The following is a 23,597-nucleotide window of genomic DNA, read 5'->3' on the forward strand; positions in this document are numbered from 1 at the left end:
TAGCTTACACATTATCGTAGGCGCAATTGTTTTATGAAACTTGTGGTGGAATAAAGCAACAGTTATCTCACAGCAACTGTCAGTATATGCGTGTAGTTGGTTCACATTCCTCGTTTATTCATAATCTCGAGTGCAACCGGTCAACGTGCATGCGTCCACGCATCTAGTCAAACCGCTTGTTTACAAACATTCCTAACTCAACTTTAATTGTTTACATTTGATACCGATCCCTTAAAAAGTGAGTACTTTTTCAATTTTTTTATTACAGAATGCGAATTGCAAAATTAGTTGTCTATTTTTAAATTGACACATTTAGGTATCCTGAAAATAAGTTGCTATTTATAAACGATTGTTAAATTATATAGAAATAGTATAATTGCTTTTCGATTCTCAAAGATATTTTATCTTTAAATTATGTAGGTTGATATCATTGCGTTATTCCACTTTGCACACCGTTATCACAATCTTTATTTGTAAACTTTCACAATAAACCTATCATTTATAAATTTCAATAAATAAGTCAATATTATTCGTAGCATTAAATCTTAACAAAATATTAATCAATATTTTCACGCAAAATTTAACTATAAAAATAACTGACATTGGCTGGGTCAGTTATGAATTCTGTGGTATAACTGAATGTATATAATTATGATTTACTATTGTATGTAATAATAATGTGTTATGTGTACCTGCATAAATGAGTTGAGATATAATTTTGGTGGTGAACGATGATCAAGTGACATTTAAACATTAATTATTATAAATCGTAAAGGTATTTAAATGTTTGTAAATCTTGAAGGTCTCTTTTGATATAATTAATAAATATTAGTTCTATAAAAAGATAGAATAAAAGAAACATAAAATATAAATATATTATATTTACAGTGAGTTCTTTGCTTTACTAGCATTTTAAAGTGCGGTCGGAAATTAGGTCAAAACAATGAAAATATCAATCTAGGTATCAATCGAAGAAAAATTATCTGATATCGATTGGACTATAAATATGCATTAAGCAATTACAATAATTTCTCAATAATAAATCGCAAGTATCAACAGAAACTGCACATTTTCGTAGAAGATGGAATTAGGACCTAGGTAATAAGAGACTTGAGGTTACCTTTTTCGATAATAACTTTTAATCGGAGAAGTTAATCTCACTAGAGTACTAAGTATTTTTGTATTTCAACGTCTAGTTTTAAACTGCGCAACCTCTTTAATACGTATTGCTACATCTGCATCGCCTACAGAAAACAAACCCCGTTCAAAATATCATTAGCTAGTCGTTATTATGTTATTGTTTAAAATATCGCCTACTAGATAGAATTTATACTTTTTAGGCCGTGTAATATTGCAGAGTGCATCCAACCACTAAGGTAGGCATATGTTTAATCATTTACTTCTCATAATAATTTATAATTAAAATAAAAATAGCAGTAGATACTATTTAAGAACAATGTAATATTGTTACTGTGTTCGATACGTGTAGTAATCGTATTATAAGATCGGTCAATGACCCATTAGCACATCTCAATTCTCACAGAAGCCGTGAGTTCACCTCGTGGATATACAGGTGCTACTGTATGTTGATCCATTTTAAAACTCTTTACCCGTTGAAATAATTGTTTGTATTGGAATTATGCTTTTAATTTTAATTACAAAATTCAAGCAATTATCATAAGTATTACCTTTCTTAGGATCACGGAATGGTAAACCAATGTCAAATATAGTAATAATTATCACTGGCAAACGATTATCCTAGAAATCTATTGTTAAAACGAATTGAATATTTGTAAATCAACAGAAAGCAAATATCTATAGGTTTGTTACCTTTTAATATATATAAATCTCGTGTCACAATGTTTGTCCTCAATGGACTCCTAAACCACTTAACCGAATATAATAAAATTCGCACACCATGTGCAGTTCGATCCAACTTGAGAGATAGGATAGTTTAAACATGTAGGTACCACGGGCGAAGCCGGGGCGGACCGCTAGTTTATTTTAAAATTTAAGTCAGTGTTTCAAGAAAGTATCAGAATACGATACTTTCTTACTTATTCGTTATATTATTACGTAATCTACGTATATGTATACGTTTCTTGACAAAGATACACATAATATTTCACAGTAGCCAAAATGTTTTAAATTATAAATAACATTTCTATTAAATCTACAAGTATAACAAAATACTTATCATCTTCAAGCTGTTTTATGTTAGCATTTTAAACGTTTTAATAGGATTTGAATTAATTTCCCCTTCTTGGTGATTAAATTTTCAAATTACTTGTAAAGATTTATTACATTGAACTTTCGGCACTTATTGTCAGTGCGTAAAAGCTCCTTCTAGCAAATTAAAACAAACACTACAATGATCTTACATTCTACTATAGCTATGTGGTTATTAACCACAGAGTACACACATGCAAACTGACAAAACAAGTTCCTTTTATATCGTAATGGAACCAAGAACCTTGAATGTACCTAAAAGTAGAGTACCTAGTCATGTTGTAAATTTAAAACTATTTTATTGTATTTATAAATTCGATATGGAATTGAACCGGTATTTTCGTTTATTTTAAGATTGAGGCCCTTCACCTTGTTTGCAAAATCTGGTATATAATTGGTGTTTCGATGTTTTTCAGAAAACTATAATTATAGAATAATAAGGCAATACATAATTAATTGAAATAAAATTAATTTTATGTGCAAGAGAAAGTATAAAAATGAATTATTAAAAATGTAATATGGTAGAGTCTGTTTTATTTTTATTTTGGCCTAGTTATATTTATATCAGCCGATTGGTATCATCACTACATAGTATAAAACTAAGTCGATTTCCCTGTCCCTATGTCCCTATGTCCTTATGTCCCTATGTCCCTTTGTACGCTTAAATCTTTGAAACTACGCAACGGATTTTGATGCGGTTTTTTTTAATAGATAGAGTGATTCAAGAGGAAGGTTTATATGTATAATAACATCCATTAAATAGTGGAGAAGTACTGTTATTTTTGAGGTTTCTAAAGTGATGTCGTAAAAAATTACATTTTTTCCGCTTACATTGCAAACGCAGGCTGAACCCTACGAGTTTTATCAAAATAATGTACTAAGTATTATACACATTGAAAAGGTCTATAGAAAAGTCCGCGATGGTATATGTCTATCTCTTATGGATAACCCACAATAACATTTTTTTGTCATTTACTTTTTACGAAAAATAATGGCTAATTTTCGATGCGATTTTAACCAATACAGCATTAATCCTTAACCAATTAAATACCTTGAATACATTGTTCGTTTAATATAGATCTATATGGCCCTTTACACCGTATGATTTAAGTGAATATTTTCGAAGATAAATTACAGATTTAAAAATTGCGGGACGTAGCGTTTGCGGCGGTACCGGCCGGCCGCCAGGCTATCTATACGAAGTCGGAGCGGGCCGCTATGTTTTTATATACAACGTTCACAGTTTTTCTGTAGTGTATTTAGTATCAGCATTGCACCCGTGCGAAGCCGGGGTGGGTCGCTAGTATGATATAATATCAGATACGTAAAACTATCATAGATAGAATTTCATCTCATTTTACAATAACTATGATAAAATAAATATGATGATTATCGTACTTATTTACTTCTGTTAAAGAAAAAATATTAAAAAGGTAGGTATTAAAAAGGCCTTACTTACTATCTCGTAAAATTATAAAGTTATCGCTTCTTATTGAAAACATATATACAACGAGATATAGGTATTCGCCATAATATGTGTCACCATATGGTATGCAACATACACGCCCACAGAAATTCGTTCATTGGATGTGACCGTAAATTAGATTAGAGATAAGAGGTCAGGACCCAGGATAAATGATCGCAGGATCGATATAGACGATTCATTAATCGAATCTTTAATTGGTAACTGACCGCGCAAAGTAAATTAAATATAATGAACTTAAATTAAATTCGTGTAATTTAAACTCAATTACAGTAATGGAGTAGTAATTGATAATAAAGTGGTACCTTTCGAGCAAACAAACGGTAAAAATACGTCTTCAAAATTATTAAATTGACTAGAAATCCTATTAATATTATAAATGTGAAAGTTTGTATGGATGTTTGTTACTCTTTCACGCAAAAACTACTGAACCGATTACAATGAATTTTAGCACACATATAGAGGGTAACTTGGATTAACACATAGGATAGGTTTAATCCCGGAAATCCCACGGGAACGGGAACTATGCGGGTTTATCTTTGAAAATGCGGGCGAAGCCGCGGGTGGAAAGCTAGTTATCTATAGTTCTCTCTATTGACCAATAAAAAAATAATAAGATATGGCTTTTTTATTAGTAACATACATTGTAACGTAACAATTTGATTGATTGTATACTCTGTTAACAAGATATAAAGTGATTTAAATATTTGATTGACCCCCCCTTCATATGTTTATTGGGGGACTATCTTGACGCATTAGTTACGCGTATGATGCGTTGACGCGCGATCGTATTTTATTTTATATTATATTGTGTGTGTCAGTATGCCGTAATACGCGTGTTAAACTATCAAGTGTATTATTTTAAGATATTTTACCAATGATAGATTTCCTACGTTAAATACTATAATAATTTTGAACATTTCAATGTGGAAAGACGTTTTAACATAAAGTACAGTTATTATAATTTAAACCACAACGTATAAATCGTCGTTTTATCAATAACCACAGAAAGTTCTTCAAACGTCAAGTCTATAAATGCGGTCCAAACCACAATTGAAATCGGTTTAATTATTAGACTTTATTTATAGGAATGTTATATCGTATGCAAAATACATTCATATCTTTAGAACTTATTATTTATTTGATAATGTAATCAATAGAGTTTTATATGTATTATTATTGTGGTTATTATATTATAGGTGTGTCTCTCCTAGAGATTAAAGAAAAAATAAAACCAACCACCAACAAAAATAAATATACAATTTAGTTCAATTTTCATTTTTTTTTAAACAGATAGGTACAAGCATTAGCATATAACGTATTATATTATCGCACGCAGTCAATAAGATGAAATAAATACTCATATTGAACTTATTTCTAGTAAAATGCAGTTCTTGCTTGACAAGTTCTATATAAAGAACGCTAACCTCGATTGCCAAACTGAGAATTTAAATATACACACCGGCACAATTAGCGGAACAGAAAAAAAAGTGAGACTATGAGATAATAACGCATATTTTTGACGAAAATGTAATTAGACACAAACTAACAAATTGATTAACATCTTTTAACAACGACTTTGAAAAGTCTTCGTTATTTTTTATTGAAAAAATAAAGAAATTTGAAATAAGTGAAATTTTTGGATAATTATGAACCATCACAAAAAATAAAAAAAGTATGCATTAAATGATTTAACAATAAAATTAAAGCAAAATTAATATCGAGTGTTTCCCCCTCTTGCTCTGATTACGGTTTTCATTCGTCTGGGCATGCTACAGATTATGTTATCGATGATTTCTTGAGGCAACCGCTCCCACTTCTCAAGTAATGCGTTTTCAAGTTCATTCAGATTGTTGGGGGCTGGCATTCTGGATTTAACCCTTCTTTTTAGCAAGTCCCAGACATGCTCTATTGGATTCATATTGGGGGAATTTGCTGGCCACTGCATCACCGGTATACCTACGTGGCTCAGATATATGCCTGTACCGATTGTGCTCTATAAGTACGAGCATTATCTTGCATTAGAATAAAGTCGTCACCAATAAATGGGGCAAATGGTACAACATGTTCTTCTAAAATGTCTCTGATGTATCGATCTGCTGTCATGGTCCCTCCTGTGACTATCACTAACTCCGTGCGAGCTCCCAAACATATCCCTCCCCAAACCATAATCGAGCCGCCACCATAAGCCACTGTGTGTTCAAAATTAGACTGTATGTGGCGTTCTCCTTTGCGTCTCCATATTCGCTGTCTCCCATCGATCTGTTTTAAAAGAACTCTGCACTCATCAGTAAAGAGAACCTGCTGCCATACGTTCAAATCCCAGACGATGTTCTCGCACATCGGTTTGTGTTCCGCTAATTGTGCCGGTGTGTGTATAATATTTTAAATAGTTGTATAATGAAGTAGGTCGTATAGTTTAAAGTTAAAGATTTTTAATGAGGTATTTTAAGGTTTCCGTGCCAAAAGCTATGAATGGAAACTTAATAGCTACTACAGCTAGCAATATGTGTGTAGTTCGTAAATGGATACATGAACATTTCAAAGAAAAATGAAATTTAGGCATGATTACAAACTTTATAGTTTATAACACCTACTCGTAGAATGCGATAATACCTACTCGTATAGAATTATTTCTATCAGACCACAGTATTACAATATTAGTGCTATAGGTAAGTTAATCTTCATGCGAGTAGGTATATTTTTAACCGACTTCAAAAAAAGGAGGAGGTTATAAGTATTAATTTAATGTTTTCATTAAGATCTGAAATTAACCATTGATATCATTAATTGTTTCCGCTCAAATGTTCAAATGATCCCTGAAAAAACCTAATATTAGTTCATGAATTTCCGCCTTTTAACACGTCAAGGCTGACTCTACCTGTAATAACGCGTAATTTTATATAAGTATCGTTTTTTTTTGTGTAGTGAAGCGGATCCAATAATCCACTTACTTATTGAGTTACAACAAGTAATTTGTACCCAGTTTTTGCACATAAATTTTATATCAGAATTTACGTCCTACGTACGTAGAGTTCTACGTACGTACTAAGCTACGTCGTTACGTTATTTGTGTGAAACATTTAAAGTTTTAATTAAAGTACAGTTTTTCTTTAGAAGAAATAATGCATAGTTAAAGGTAACTAAGTCATACCTATATGAATATTTATGATAAGAATTTTACGGTAGTACCTACACGACTATGATTGTGCAGTGTGCTTGTTGTTTGTAACACCACTGCTCATTCTGCTGAGTATCATAGTATTATCTAGTATGTCTAGTACCTATTACATTATCTGTGGTATTATCTAGTTTATAAAATAATTTCATCCAAAATAACACAAGTCCTGAAGAATTTATGAAGTATTTGGAGCAGCCAAATGTCAAGCCAAAAACACGACAAAAAATATCGCTTGCTGTTTTCATAAAATTCACACTTATTTAGCGATAAAAATTCATGTTCGTAAAGTCGATAACATAGAAAGTGATAATCAATACTATTACCGAAAACTGACAATTAACTTAAATTATCTAAATAGAATATTGCTAGTTGATTCAGCTGTAGAATGCGTGAAGGTCATTTCTATTATAGGTGATAATATTTCCTAATGGGAATCATTTCTAGTTATTAACCTACATTTAAAAATGCGGGTATATAAATGAATAAAACAATCGTATCATTTTACTCTATTCCCTCGTAAATTAGGTTCATGTTGAGAGCTTAATATTCCTTCTGATGTGTCAGATTTCAGTTCCAATTTCCATCAGACTATGAAAGTGAAAGAAAGGCTAGATATGTCGTACAAAATGGAAATTGTTTAAAATGAAAAATACAACACTTATAATTGTTAAAAGTTAAATTGTCTTTATAAAACTGATGCGAATTATCAAGACACGATATGAACTTCATTCAGTAGGTACTTTAAACGAAGACAACGTTTTTATAAGTTTAAATCGAATTTCCCCTTTGAATAAGGAAGACATTATATTACATGGATAGTATATTTCACCAAGCTTTTACTCTTACGTAAATTAAGTTTTCTATACGAGTACCTATGTCACATAAGATTGTAAATACCATTCGATTATAATAATCTTTCACAAGAGATCGTAAACTGTCGAAAGATTATTAACTGAACCAAACTATTTACAATTCAACGCACTGTTATAACGAAGCTTATCTTTAATCTTACAGTGACATCAACATATTATACACAACATAAAATTCGTTTATCTGTTCAAGATAATCGAATTCTTAAACTAATCCTCCATAAAAATTAGTTGTCCAAATAATTAATTTAGTTAGTATGGTTAAACAAATTTACCTACAAGTTATCTGCAGATGTGTTCTGTGAAAGCTCATCTGTTATCTAGCCACACCTGCGTAGACAGAGCTTTAAAGCCTCTCTGTTAGTAAATGTCTTACTGGCTTTCCGTAAAATAAATGATGAAATTGTTGAGAAAACCAAAATAAGGCTTAATACGGTTAAAGTTTTATTAATTAGCTCTCCAGTCTTGAGATAATAAGAGAGCATTTAAATTGATAGAAGGTTAAGTAGCGTAAAATGTAAATATAAATAAACAAATGCAGAGGCAGAATTTTCTATACCTTTATCATCGTGTACCTATTCAGAAAATAAAACATGACATCTTTTAAGTTTTACATCCTTTATATGTGTGGAGATAACGAATTATTTAAGAGATTAGAGAACTAAAGAATTTAACATATTGTTATACCAAAGTTTATGGCATAGATAAGAGTTATGTTGCCAGTAAACTATCAATCTTACAAAAAATAACTGCATCAAAGATCAGATATATTTGCCTATTATTTATGTGCTTAAACGATAATAAATTAAACTGTTTTGCATAATTACTGATAATTAAGTAAACATCAAATGGACACATTAAATTAGTTTGATAATAAATGACTTATTAGCGTGTTGTCACTGCTCGAACCAGCTTTTGCTGTTAATAATGATTGACTGTAGGTTATCATATTGAAATCTGGCATGGGCATCACGTATTTCTTAATGATAATTTAATAATTTTATGTAACATCTGCAGCACATGCCCAGATAAAAAAGTATGTATTATTATTTATCTTTTATTATTAAGTATCATATTTTTATACAATACCTATATAAACTTTCTGCATATTTACTGCCGTCTTATTCGAATTTTTAGTAAGCAATTTGTTTTAGTATACAAGCCTGGTCCATGACAGTCTCATATTCCAGTAAACAATTATGGCCCACTCGTGACTACAAGATTTATAACATTATCTAAATAGTAGATTTCTAATATAACGCTAAATATGATCTAAAAATATAGTGGATACTGACTAATGATTTCATAACAAATGGTTATCGGCTAACGAGGTGCCCTTATGATATTTAAGATTAACATGAATTGATATCATTAGTGGGATGCATCTTATAAATTCTCGATCTAAGAAAATATTTACTGTATAAGGTGCTCGTCACGTTTTACCATATCTATGTTAGTACTATGTTAATATGTTACAATATACACTGTTGCGATCATCATACATATTTTACCTATATAAATTTTATTGCAAAGGTAAGCACAGATTTAATCCTATTCATATGGCAATAAATAATTTGTACCTACTACAAGCAAGAACAATGACTTATTTCAGACGCACATATTATAAATTGTTTGATATTGTATTTTCTCGTGTTTGATATTGTTAATCAAATAAGATGATTAAGAATACAATTGCATATATGAAGTTAATACTGAGATATAAAAGATTTATATACAAAAAGAAAAAGTAAAGTCGTATAGAGCTGCCTGGTATTGAGTTTCCTGCAAAATTACCTCTGTTACATTGTTGTGCTTGCATTTACGGATAGACCAGTTTAATGTTCAACAACATTTTAAAATAATAATTAATTTTGTATAAACAAACTCTAGAGACTAGTCAACATTGACCTGGTAATTCCTTCTTAATAAGCTCGCAATATATGTTTTAATATAATATTCTATGAACCTAAAGCACAAAACCAAATAAGAAAGATTGGTTAAATATTTGTAATTCATATAATACCTTTAAATAGTATAAGCAAAGACGATTTAAATCTATACTAATATTATAAAGAGGAAAGGTTTGTATGTATGGTTTTCACGCATAAACTACTGGACCGATTTTGATGAAATTTGGCACAGATAATCTTTAGACCCTGGGAAAGAACATAGGCTACCTTTAATTGCGAAATATGTACCGGGCGAAGCCGGGGCGGACCGCTAGTCTTTAATAATTTCCGTTGTTATCTTCCGTAAAATAGAGATGTATGATTCGGCAAAATTCTCGCGCCAATTTGAATAGGTCGCGAAAATCGGTGTAATCTGCTAACGCTCTGAAGCTTTTTTGTGGAAATAGGTCAATAGCGCGAATCCCTCGATACCCGGTAAACGGTATTTCCAAAGATTTCATCGACAATTAAAGAGGCTTTTGAGATGAAATTGTAAATTCGATCAATGTAACGTAATGGTAATCCCCGTGGGATTCAATCCCTGTGTAGTACCTTAAAGTTTAATTAATATAAACGAATTTGAATCCTGCCTTGTCTTTTGTCTATTAAATGTTCTGTGTAATCCTTAACATCAACAATAATTATTTTAGTTTATTGGCCACAATTTTCTTAGTTTATTTCATGATTTCGCACTTCAGAACATCGAATATAATTAAAATATCACACAATACTATACACTATTATAATATAAGTACTAATATAATACAGCTTTACAATATTTGTATTGATATGAAATTAATTGCAGAATACAATACAACTTGTATAAGATCATTAATGTCATATAGGGATACATCAATTAAAAATATCATAATATTATATTATATGCATACTATATCACTAGTTGTCCATTGTTGTAACTTGTATTTATATCACGGACAAGGATTACAATATTATATAGTTATCTTGTTTGATGGTAAAATTATTTAATTTACGATTACTTAATGTCTGCCTCTTCCACCTAAACAACAATAAAAAAACATACATAAGAATATCGTCTTTTGAATTTAAAACAAAATGAATAGATCAGTCAGAATCGACATTGAAAATCGAGAATTTAACAATAATTCCAAAAGTTTTCAAACTTCGGTCAAGTAAATGGTACATTGGGACGACAATAAATCTCATTTTGCAACCTTGTCCGCAGTCCGGAACATTGTTAAAATTGCAATTAAATTATTTTTTGCTGTATGGTCGTGAAAAAAATTCCAAAAGTTCTGCAAACTAGGGGAAGTTTTCGATATAATATTTCATAATATCACGTATTAAATTTGCAATCAATCTAAGTGTACGGAACATTGTTAAAATTGCAATTAATTTATTTTTTGCTGTATGGTCGTGAAAAAATTTCCAAAAGTTCTGCAAACTTAACACAGATATCGGAAATATATACCGAACGGTTGTATAAATTTGCAACCTTTTTCGTTGACCGGAACATGTTTATTTATAATTATTTTTAATTCGTGGTCATTTTTTCGAGTAAGGTGGTCTCGGAATAATTACAAAAGTTTTGGAACTTGGTTGCAAACTTCGAAAACATCTATTCTGGTGCATTTACAAATTTGCAACCTCATTCAGTTTAATAAAAAAAAACATTAATATTCAATATTAAAAGATGTTCCGTACACTGAGATTGGTTGCAAATTTAATACGTGATATGAAATATTACATCGAAAACTTCCCCAAGTTTGCAGAACTTTTGGAATTTTTTTCAGGACCATAAAGCAAAAAATAATTTAATTGCAGTTCCGGACTGCGGACAAGGTTGCAAAATGGGATTTATTGTCGTCCCAATGTACCATTCACTTGACCGAAGTTTGATAACTTTTGGAATTATTGTGAATTGAATGTCTAGACTGACTGGAGTAGAATGTGAATAAGATATTTCCGTAATCATTGTCGTAAATTACATTTACTTCTCTTTGTTTGAATAGGTCATAATTATTTTAAGATATCTCAACTCAATAAAACACGTCATTTTAACAGATTACAGATTACACATACATAATCAAGCATAAAAGCTTTGTGTTAGGTGCTGAAATTGTATTTGGGTAAAAGTGCTGAAATATTTCGTCGATCTACGATGTTTACATGAAGTATAAATAGAATATCAATGTAGGTCAACAACCTGATAACACACTGTAAATTATTAAGCGATTGTCATAGTTACAGAAGTGACTTTAACATGACCACTATAAATTGAACGATAGCCTTTCGTCTTACATTCTGATTGTTTTATAATAAGCATTAAACCATTAAATTTAATTTACTGATGTAATATATTTTACATCACGCTATGGTATGCTATCACCTTATAACATATAACACGAGCTGAGGTTATAACAGTATTGCTATCATATTACGTGAAATATTAATAAACATCTTCATCGTTCCCACCGGCCAATAATAAAAAAAAACATTTCAACAAATCTGGTTGGAGTGTTCTGCGGTATGAAATGTGCGTGTCATATTTCGATAATGGCCTACGAAGCACTTGCATTGTGTACCTTTTTACGCAACAAGTTTTCGCATATACGCGACATATAAAAATATCAAAGTTCCATCTTTTGTTTAGCTGTGTGCGTGCCATATAACAACGGTTATCGCTCATAAGATAATCCCGTAAAGTCTAAACAAATGTAGTAAGAGTTATGTATGTATTTTGCAAATGATATAACATTATCTATAGATATATTATCTTCATAATATTATAGTGTTATAACTTCAGTCGTGTTTTAGCCAAGTTTATAACGTTAAGGAATTTTGAGTGCAAAATGAAGAGACAAAATAAATGGTTTTCAATAATTAAAAGCGTATTCAAGTGGATTACATCGAGACAGAAAATAGCGCCGATACAAAAAAATAAAAAGGTCTGGAATATATTCGAAATTCTAATTCAATTGAAAAAGCCTTATTTTATATTAAGATTTAGAACCGTTATCTTTTTAACTTATTTTTTTTTGTGATCCTCGGTTTGTGTCGTCACTACAGCACTATATCACGTTCAATCGCAAAACGGAAACAATGTTACCTATAACTTACCTAAGCTATGGGATAAACAAATAACGTTTCTAATACCTGTCGAATGTAGCTAGCTAAATGTATAGTCTAGACGTTGCCCTAGATATTTACAATCTCTCAATCTCTCATGAACGAATACACACTTTTTGCGTAAATATTATAGAAAAACCAGTAGCAATATTGAACCTTTAATGAGTTTGTTCACATTTCAATTCAAATTAGAGATACCTAATCTTGTAACGAAGTATCGGTTTTAATAAATAAAATAGTCTGTACCTACACTATCTGATTAATGGGGATTAAATTAGAGCTAATCAGTACATTATTAACATAGTATATTTTGATATAGTTTTCCGTACACTATCATCTATTTATTTACTCATGATTATTTCTAGGTACCACGTGTAAAGTCTGATAAAATGGCTCTTATTATCGAAGATATGGATCTCGAGAAGCAGTATTCTCCAAGCAGATGGTCAACAAGATTTAATACAGCACAAGAGGTGCTGCAGCACCACGTAGCCTTTGTAACAGCAGGTAGACGTGTTTTATTTTTAAATCAATATAATTTTAACCAGAAAATAGCCAAATAACAATACACTAATATTCGCATAATTGCAGAAATTACGAATACGTAACAAGAACAGTTTTAAATGATAATAATGTTATCACATTAAATATATAATAATAAAAACAATTGTCACCAGATTTTAATAACCTATAGGACCTTTGATAACAATATGTTTAAACATGGTCTTGTTCTAGACAACTGCAATAACATAAAAATAAATGTCCAAATGTTTTTTTCTACTTTTTATACATATATACTTAAGTAGGTATATTTCTGTAGTCACTTATATTAAAAAGTCTTAAAGTATACATATAGCTTACAATTTATTCCGGATTCCATCGACTTAAAACAATGATAAAACTTCGATAATTTAATATTTACGAATATACACATATTCTTATACGAATCGCTCTTATCGATCGAAATTATCAAAGGAATATTGAGCAATAGTCGAATCAAGAAAATGGGAAGTACCTAGTTAAAACTTGAGTTTTAACTCGTTACATCCTTCTTAGATGTACTGAACGATATAGTCCATTGGAAACGAGAAATTTCGCATAATTGGGCCGTAGTAGTCGAATTTCCAATTCAATTCGGTTTATACTAAGAAATGACAATGTGAAAAATATACAAAGAAACATAAGTAACATAAAATCATAAAAAAGTCTGAGTCTAATCATCACATTTGAACCGTTTCAAAGAAATTAAAAACAATATCCATTTATGGCCCATTTGTCATGCTACTTCGCGTCTAAATTAAATACATATTTTAAACCGTCACTACACAAGACAAAAAACGCCGATATATCCTTATCAACATTTTATTATTATTTCTTTCATTATATCGTTTAAAGCGAAAATGAAAAAAAAATTTAATGCTTTCAATTAAATTTTAATCTCTAGGTAGGTAAAGGTATACAATGTAAGAAGAAAAACAACATGTCGTAAATACATTTGTGATCAATATTTATTTTCTTAATTTATATCCTTCTTCTTTTATTATAAATTACAATATTACTTTATTATCTAAAGAACTAAAACTCAAAGAAAATCCCTCTTATTCTGGTAAATTTAAACGAATAAGGTTTGCTACATGATTGCTATCTACTGATGGAAAATAATGAACATTGCTTTCAATTGATAAATATACAGTATTATATTTATACAAATATTGAATCACTTGCAAAGACATTTTGGGAAAGAATCTTTAAATTTTAATGTTAGGTAAGTAATTATTTTGAGTAGATAAAGTGTTAAAAAAATACTTACAGCTGTTATTTTATAATTAAGTATCGGTATCGATTAAAATAAATTATTTAACTATTGTGTATAAGAGAGGTACATCATGTTTTCCCCTTTACAATTTAAAAAATATTTTAAGATACAAATATTGTATAATTGGTAATTTTGTAATATCATATTATATAGGCGGGTCCATCTCCAAACCCACACATTTATTTGTGTTTTATAAAACATGTACAAAGCTTCAAAGGTGTAACTGGGTAGAAAACACGTGTGATTGTTGTTATGACCTTAAAGCAAGTTACCAGTTGCGTGTAACGTCCCCTTTTTTTATTTTATTAATGTAAACATATAAACATGGACATTTTATTATCATCATATTAATTATAAGTAAGCTTAATCATTCCCTTCTTACGGTTTATTTTTCAATACATATATGTACTCAACGTATCATGTATCCAGCCGGGAATATTATAGTCCGATTTAAGGACATGTGTGCTTGTGTTGTCGGTTGGTCGGTCGGTTTTTTGCAACTTCCTACTCTTTGTTATTATAAATCATTTTGGAAGTTTTTACCTGTATAAAATATATCTACGTACATACTTTTGAACATTTTTAAATGTAATATAAAAATATTCATTAAATATTTAATAAGGAAAAGGCAAATTTCTCGTATTTATTTATAAATATGAATCCAATTTGTTTCACTCTTTGTTAAATATTATTCTAGCACGCATTTTTATAATCAAGGTGACTTCAAAGCGTGATTCCTTGCTCTCAATCATACGAAATCTTGTTCGTAATTACGACAAATAAATAACCGTTATGTTTAATTTTCAGCGAGCGAGGCTGCTGTCAACAGTATACCACATAAATTAGAAATTGAATACGGTTCCACTCCCGGACAAAAATTGGATATTTTGGGAACGGACCTTCCAGACGGTATGTTTCAGAGTTATGCTTTATTTACACAGATTTTTTAGTTAAGGAAGGTTTCGGTTCTTGGTGGCTAACAAAAAATGTAGCAGAAAGCAGAGTACAGAACAGTAAATATATAAAATCGAGAGAATCAAGGGAAAGACGCGTCATCAAATTCACTTATTTCGACAGTTATTCAGAAAATATATTTAGTGTCATATAATTTTAATGCTTTCTTTAATTTATTACTTGTTATATGTATGTTGTATAGACTAAAATGCCGCATGTTGATACGTCTAAATCTTACCCTCCTAACGTAGTAAGTCAATTCTTCTTAATTCCTACCAACCTCTTCACTTCAAATAATACCCACATATTATATATGCGTTTGTAGTGAATGAAAGCACATATAACAAGGGGAAGAATGCGTATGTAGTCCAAGCTCTATATAGAGTACCTATACATTCTTAAAGTATTAAGTATAACTACTCATACACGAGTTCATGTACACTCCTACCGCATAAGGCTGTCTGTCCATCAAATAAGAGGAAAATCTTTTAGGAAAATGCCTATCATTTATTCTTAATCATAATTCACGATTACCTTAAATATACTTGAAGAAAGACACAAATATTTATTCATCAGGGACAGCACAAAACACAGACAAAGCATATGAATTAAAAAATAAGCATAAGATGAACAAGATAAAAAGTAAAACAACTAAAACCCAACTACGACAAAAAACGACGCTGAATTATATGCATTCAGCCCATGAATACAGGTAAAGTCACAAGCAAATGCTAGTAATATATATATATTCAAAATGTGCAAGTAAAAAGCTTTCAAATGATACCAAACACGGCATATTTATCTTAACTTTATTTTTTTACTCTGTATATTTTGTCCGCTAGAGGGCGCCACATTAGATTTTGTGAAACCCCGTATAGCCTATAACCAGCGGACAATTAAGACGCTTCTAATGATATGTCATTTGTCGAATTCTGATAAGTAGTTTAGAAGTTACGAGGGAACAGATGAACATACATACATACATACATACATACATACATACATATATACATACATACATACATACATATCCCTCCTTTTGCTTTGCCGTAGTCGGGTAAAAACAAGACAAAAATAAATTAACCCTAAGAAAAAGGAGACAGTTTTGTTTGTGCCGCAATGTCAAGTAGGTACATTGGTATCGCTGTTTTTCAGTGCCCCCTTTACATATTAAAATATATTCTTTGCGAATTAGTTATGCTTATAACGTCACTAGAAGTAGCATAATAAACGCATTTAAAAGTATAAGTAAGCCGAGGACTCATTTTATAGTTAACGTTCCACTTATCCCACAATTGCATTTTCATTTCAAATCTCTACAATAAAATCGTCAATATATTCAAATAGAATCCTAGCTCTCCGCTTCGCTAGTTCAGTGGACATAAATTTGTAGAATATAATTCAATATGTATTTCAAAAGCTGAATTTATACAAAGGTAGACAACACAGCTAGAATGCGGAGCAAGGACGAGTTGAAATACAGTAAGATATACAGGGTGGAGTCAACGAGATCGCTTTAATTAGAAAAGTAAACCGTTGTGTGCGTTTGTGCAAACATGCAACAGCAGGAATATATGTACTTACAAAGTGCCGTATTTTAATTTTATATTACTTACTCTGTTTTGTATATTCTTAAGTTTCTGTGTTGAAATTATTATATTAACTTATTAATAACTAGCGACCCGCCCCGGCTTCGCACGGGTGCAATGCTGATACTAAATACACTACAGAAAAACTGTGAACGTTGTACAATATAAAAACATAGCGGCCCGCTCCGGCTTCGCACGGGTATAAAATATATATAGCCGGGCGGCCGGCCGGTACCGCCGCAAACGCTACGTCCCGCAATTTTTAAATCTGTAATATCTTCGAAAATATTCACTTAAATCATACGGTGTAAAGGACCATATAGATCTATATTAAATGAACAATGTATTCAAGGTATTTAATTGGTTAAGGATTAATGCTGTATTGGTTAAAATCGCTTCGAAAATTAGCCATTATTTGTCGTAAAAAGTAAATGACAAAAATAAGTTATTGTGGGTTATCCATAAGAGATAGACAATAGACATATACCATCGCGGACTTTTCTGTAGACCTTTTCAATGTGTACTTAACTTACATTATTTTGATAAAACTCGTAGGGTTCAGCCTGCGTTTGCAATGTAAGCGGAAAAGATGTAATTTTTTACGACATCACATTAGAAACCTCAAAAATAACAGTACTTCTCCACTATTTAATGGATGTTATTATACATATAAACCTTCCTCTTGAATCACTCTATCTACTGAAAAAAACTGCATCAAAATCCGTTGCGTAGTTTCAAAGATTTAAGCGTACAAAGGGACATAGGGACAGAGAAAGCGACTTTGTTTTATACTATGTAGTGATAGTGATAGTGATGATGATAGGTACTTAAAGTTATAATAAACGGTAGGTTGGATATTGCTTTCTAGCCTTTAAAATTGAATTTAACTAACATGATCTCTGCTTTTACAATAAATAAACAAAGTTTTTATATTACATAATAATATACATATAATATTAATATGCACATGTCTATTTGTGAAGAAATGTTTTCCTCGAATTTTTAGACGCTTCGTTTCGCCATACCCAATATAATTTATACTTCAGTTGTCGAAATTGTTCTTATTTTTTTTATGCATTTTAAATGTCATTGCTTACCTACATTTAAAAAGAAGAGTAGGTATACGCATAAGTTGTTGGGTATTTTTAGATCGTTCGTGACTCGCAGACCACCTTAAATGAGCACAATATATTAAAAACATTTAACATTACGAAAACATATGAATATAGATAGAATTTATGAATAATCAATGCATTGGACTTAAATACAAGTGGCGATTATAACCGATTTTGCGTAATTTACGCCTAAAAAGTAACTATGTATCAATAATTGGACATACATAGTTACATAAATCACTTGATCAATTACATAGATACCTACTGTACACCGCATAAGTATCTAATTATTTAAAGTTGTTGAACGAGTTTCAGTATATGGATAAACGGAATTATTTATCAGGTATTAATTTAAATAACTTAAACACACAAATGTTACTTAAAACGAAGCATGTGCAATATGCATACCTACCATTCATATATATATAGTCTGCGACTGCTTGATAAAAAAATGTCATCTCTTTCTTAAAACACAATAAAATATGATAGAAATAAAACTTGAAATATATTTGTGTTTATTAATATATCTAAATACTGAAGTTTGTTTGACGTAAAACACAGCACATAAAATACATGAGACCTAAGCATGAGGCATTATTTATGAGACATTTCATACAATTGAACAGATCGGTATAATATATGAGAATATAGTATTGTTGCGTTTCAGTTATAGTACTACGAGTTATAGTACGCTTTTATAATCTTTTGTTCTTATTGTTTTGTTTTTTTAATCTTAATCAAAATCAGGAAAATTAATTAATCATTGAATCTATCGTATTATGTGCGTTGTGCATATTGTTTGGCTTCATTACAATACTACTGTATTGTTTTAAATAAAACATACTGCTAATCATATTTTAATCAGTCTGTTCAAACGTCAAAACAATATTATGGAGAAAAACAAACAAAGCCAGTAATTGGAACGTGAAAGATGACCACAAAATGATAAAATTTATTTACTTTCGACATATAAATTATGAAATTCATCAATATGTTAATAACATTGGTAAATTCACAGCGCTAAAATTATAAACAGTTCAGTAACTATACAAAAACTACGGCTATGTTACATTATCTATGTTACCTGCTCCTTTTTAGTAATATTGTTTTCACACAATCTGTTGCTTGCCTGGAAGAGATTACTTGTTAGAAATAAAGCCGTCTTCTGTGTTGTATGCCCTAGTTTTTATTGTACCTACTTCTGTTATGTTGGCAGCACAATAAAGTTTTTAAAATAAAACAAATAAATTATATTAAAGTCAGCTTGAAACAGCAACTGTTTCAAAGTAGTTGTACGTCATGTGTCCTGGGTATACGCCTCGGGATTGTCTTCGCAACCCGAAGATTGGAATTGTAAACGATGATAGACGCACCTCCCACGAGATGTAAGGTGGCGAAATTCTGTAAAAGTTCGAAGCCATCTAAAGTAGCGTATCTATAAAATATATTTACTAGCTTTCCGCCCGCGGCTTCGCCCGCGTTTTCAAAGAAAAACCTGCATAGTTCCCGTTCCCGTGGGATTTCTGGGATAAAATCTATCCAATGTGTTAATCCAAATTATGTGTGTCCCTCTATATGTGTGCTGAATTTCATTGTAATAGGTTCAGTAGTATTTGCTTGAAAGAGTAACAAACACACACATACACATCCATCCTCACAAAGTTTCGCATTTATAATATTATAGTAGCATAGGATAGGATAGTAGGATTGCTCAGAATTCAATTGTATCGTAAAAACGTAAACAAATAATATAGACTGACCAATGGAGAGTATCTAGTATGTATATCTCTTTCTGAATATGAAATCATTTAAATTGGTGTAGTCTGTCCAGACTACACCAATTTAAATGATTTCATTTTATTTTAACCAAATTAAATGCTTTATTCATTTAAGTCATGTCTTCCTCATTTATTAGAGCTATTTCCTTTTATGTATGAGGCAATTTTTGGGCGTAAATTTAATCAGCTACACATGCCTAAGTACCTACAATCGAATAACATACCCCAGGTAAACAAAACTTTGTTTCCTTTCAGATGCTCCAATCTTGGTATTTGTCCACGGTGGTTATTGGCAAGAACTCTCCCGGGAAGTGTCCCGGTACCCAGCCCTGCCACTGTATCGCTCCAGAATCAAGACAATCGTGGTCGGCTATGATCTCTGTCCTGCAGCCACTCTGCCAGAAATCGTTAATCAAATAGAAAAGGCGGCCAAATTTGTATTTGAATACGCTGAGAAAATGGGTTCCAGGTAATTCTTACATACTCATTACACTAGCTTTCATCACCTTCAGCTTAAGACTACGTATACATACTGTCCCATATGAGTCCCGTCATAAACAGTGGTTCTATTATATATTTTTTGTTATTAAGTAGCAAATCTCCTGACAAATGTGATATTCTCCTCATATTATGGTCGACACGTCCGTACGACGTTTCCACCAGTATAATCTTGGGTATTTGAAATCCCATTAGCATTAAGTATATTTTTAAGATATAATCATCTACCTACAAGGTCGGTAGGTAGATGATTATAAAATCATGCAAAATTATATCTCCAATATAATAAATGAGATTAATTCGATCTTTTCCCAATAAATGAATAATCTATAAAAGCATACGATTTTATGGTGTACCCAATGATGATGGTAGTAAAATAAAGTAGTGAAATAAATAAAAAATGTATCTGATTATGTTAACCAGTTTCTTTTGAACGCCTATTAGCAAGCATTATAATAGTGATATAATTTCCATTCCAGGGGAATATACTTCGCTGGTCATTCTGCCGGTGCTCACCTCGTCGCCAAGTTGTTATCAAATGCTGACTTCTTGGACAACACACCAGGAACGCAGCGCTTGCAAGCAGCTTTCCTCGTTTCCGGCGTATACGATTTAAGAGAGCTAGTTCACACTTCTGTCAACGAGGCTGTTCAACTGCCCAGGGAATGGGCAGCACCACTATCCCCTCAATTTGACTGTTACACACACTTGCAAGTCCGAAAAACTAGAGTATACATATTAGCGGGCCAGAACGACAGTCCCACGTTCAAAAAACAATCGAGAGAGTTCTTCGAACTGCTACACAACAGTTGTCTGATGCAAAATATGTATTTAGAGATAAAAGATGACTTGGACCATTTCGACATTGTCGAGTGTTTCGCTAACGACGACAATTATCTCAAGAATCTGATGGTGCACGACGTTCGTAAACATTTATAAAGTGTTTGTCGCTTGTTATTACTTCGTTGTACATTTATTCTAAGTGCTTTATTTTATAGTCTGTTTTTATACAAGAGCTGAAGTTATGCTACAATCGAGTTATTCATTTTATACTGATACATCTTACTGCCGTGAAATTCGAATAAAGCTCGAATGGTACAAAATTACTAGGAGTGGTTCAGTTGTATTTAATATTATAAAATGTATGATATCTACATATTATATCTAAAAGTAAATATAAGTGGAATAATATTATAAGACGTTAAGAGTTTCGTAAGTACAGTAAAGTACTTTCCTAAAACTATACAATTATATTGTTATAAATTTATATTTATATACGTCATATTGTCATCATATTTTTGAACTTTGATATTTAAATGTTAATATTGTTATTGTTCCTAATTAGTATTCATATTGTAAAGTCAATCATTATGTAGATATTATATATTTTACGTAGGTATATGTAAATGTTTATATGATGAATACATGTGTAGGTATTTTAATATTTAGTTTATGAATACCTAATATGTTTATGATAGACAATAACTATTACCTATAGAATAAATATTATATTTTATTGATAAACATTAAGAATAAAATAATATTCTATAACTGTAAGCATGTTTTTATTTACCCTACTGAAGCAGTTTATACCAACAGACCTTCCTTTATATCATCAATATTTTTACACAGACTCAAAATAAAAACAAAATCAACAAAAAAACAGTTAGGTATCCAAAAAAATGTCTATGCTTTATGTACCAAAAAAAATTAAAAACTATTTCATAGTTTTTAAGTCCACATTACTATACCTATATGGTTACATTTTACAAATAATGTTCATAGTGACATAGCATAAACAAAATGTTACCGAATATAATATGTAGATGTATTTTTAGTGACAAAGTACCTATATTTTTACGTAAAGGTATTTTTCAGACATTGAAGGTATTGACGTCTGAAAGCTACAACAGGCAAAAAACTAACACAATACAAAGATTTGCCAACTTGTCTCCCACTTTGTCTTCCCACATATTTGTATAGGAACGTAAGAGTTTTTTTTTTTTTTTTTTTTCATAAAATCATAAGTAGGTGTTAATCTAATTCAAAACCGAAAAATATAGCTATAAGATTTTTTCTTTAATCTCCCACGAGGTTTCGAACACAATCACGCATAAGTCTTTCCTCATAAATGCTCTATGATTCTGTATCCTATCTGTTAATATAAATAATTCAGACGTAAAAATACACGTTACTAGGTAGGTAGTTACCTACTTATAGATAAATTAGACATATTATAGTATTTTCTTGTTTGATTTTACATGTAACAGCGAGCGTGGCCGTATTCGTTGTTAAATTACCTACATATTCCAAACGTTGCGTCAGTTAATACATAACAATAACGCCTGTTTAAAATCGGCAAAAACCTCTGTAATTTCTAAAAAAATATTAGGTTATAAATAGAAGAGAGAGTATCTATACCTACACACAAATATTTTCCACAAATAAGGGCAAACATAGCGCTGTTATAGATACCTACGTAATTGAAGCATTAAGGCTAATGAGACCAGAATCTTCACACTCCTCCGCTTACTCGCTTTCAAACAACAAAAGCCGCATTGTCTGGCCAGTCTGGGGATGGTTTTTTACTTAATTACCTTTCAAGATTTCGACCCTCGATCAAAAGGGACATCACAAAGTTTTTGCATTTAATATCCGGACGAGTGAACCATCAAAGTTTTTGTGCTGAAAGGATTTTGATAGTCATTCAAGCAGAATATTTTGTCTATTTGAAAGGCGGTGAATGTGAATATTGGAACGTACAGCTAATGTAATTATCTTTTAATATGATTGCATTTGCTTTTAATTTAAGTAAGTCTGTATGTAACTTTTTGATAAAAGAAGCTGTGTCGTGAAAAAGATTGGTCGCCCACACCTATTACTCCTTTAAAAATAAGTAAAACTTCATAAAATTATAAAAATAAATACTTATGTGTTTATTTTTAGTATGCAATGGATTTAATTAATTTAATTATTTAATTAACACATCGTACCACAGGTAATAATTTGTGCTGCAAATGATGCAAAA

General features: G+C 30.9%; 1 protein-coding gene across 9 annotated transcripts; it reads left to right on the forward strand.

Annotated features, from left to right (window-relative positions):
• The first annotated feature begins 70 nt into the window (after positions 1–70).
• On the forward strand, positions 71–21,664 carry KFase (kynurenine formamidase). Of its 9 annotated transcripts, none has more exons than XM_090119654.1 (6): positions 4,442–4,565; positions 12,497–12,638; positions 13,185–13,326; positions 15,443–15,544; positions 20,327–20,540; positions 21,049–21,664. In XM_090119654.1, the coding sequence occupies exons 2-6, from the start codon at positions 12,543–12,545 to the stop codon at positions 21,506–21,508; spliced, it is 1,014 nt and encodes a 337-aa protein (XP_089975780.1). In that variant the 5' UTR covers positions 4,442–4,565; positions 12,497–12,542; the 3' UTR covers positions 21,509–21,664. The 9 variants fall into 9 exon arrangements, with proteins under 9 accessions (XP_089975789.1, XP_089975780.1, XP_089975782.1 ...); XM_090119656.1 differs by having other exon boundaries at positions 4,468–4,565; positions 12,483–12,638; XM_090119659.1 differs by having other exon boundaries at positions 4,484–4,563; positions 12,508–12,638.
• Positions 21,665–23,597: the final 1,933 nt, after the last annotated feature.

The sequence above is a fragment of the Colias eurytheme genome, chromosome 3 (genome assembly GCF_061535395.1).
Source record: "Colias eurytheme isolate Ceu_HAF_F1 chromosome 3, ilColEury1 Martin Lab GWU primary, whole genome shotgun sequence".
Taxonomy (NCBI): domain Eukaryota; kingdom Metazoa; phylum Arthropoda; class Insecta; order Lepidoptera; family Pieridae; genus Colias; species Colias eurytheme.

Coding starts and splice junctions, on each gene's coding strand:
- KFase (XM_090119654.1), top strand. CDS start 12,543: ATGAAGAGACAAAATAAATGGTTTTCAATAATTAAAAGCGTATTCAAG. Junction 12,639..13,184: donor CGATACAAAAAAATAAAAAG/GTCTGGAATATA, acceptor GATTATTTCTAG/GTACCACGTGTAAAGTCTGA. Junction 20,541..21,048: donor GCTGAGAAAATGGGTTCCAG/GTAATTCTTACA, acceptor TTTCCATTCCAG/GGGAATATACTTCGCTGGTC.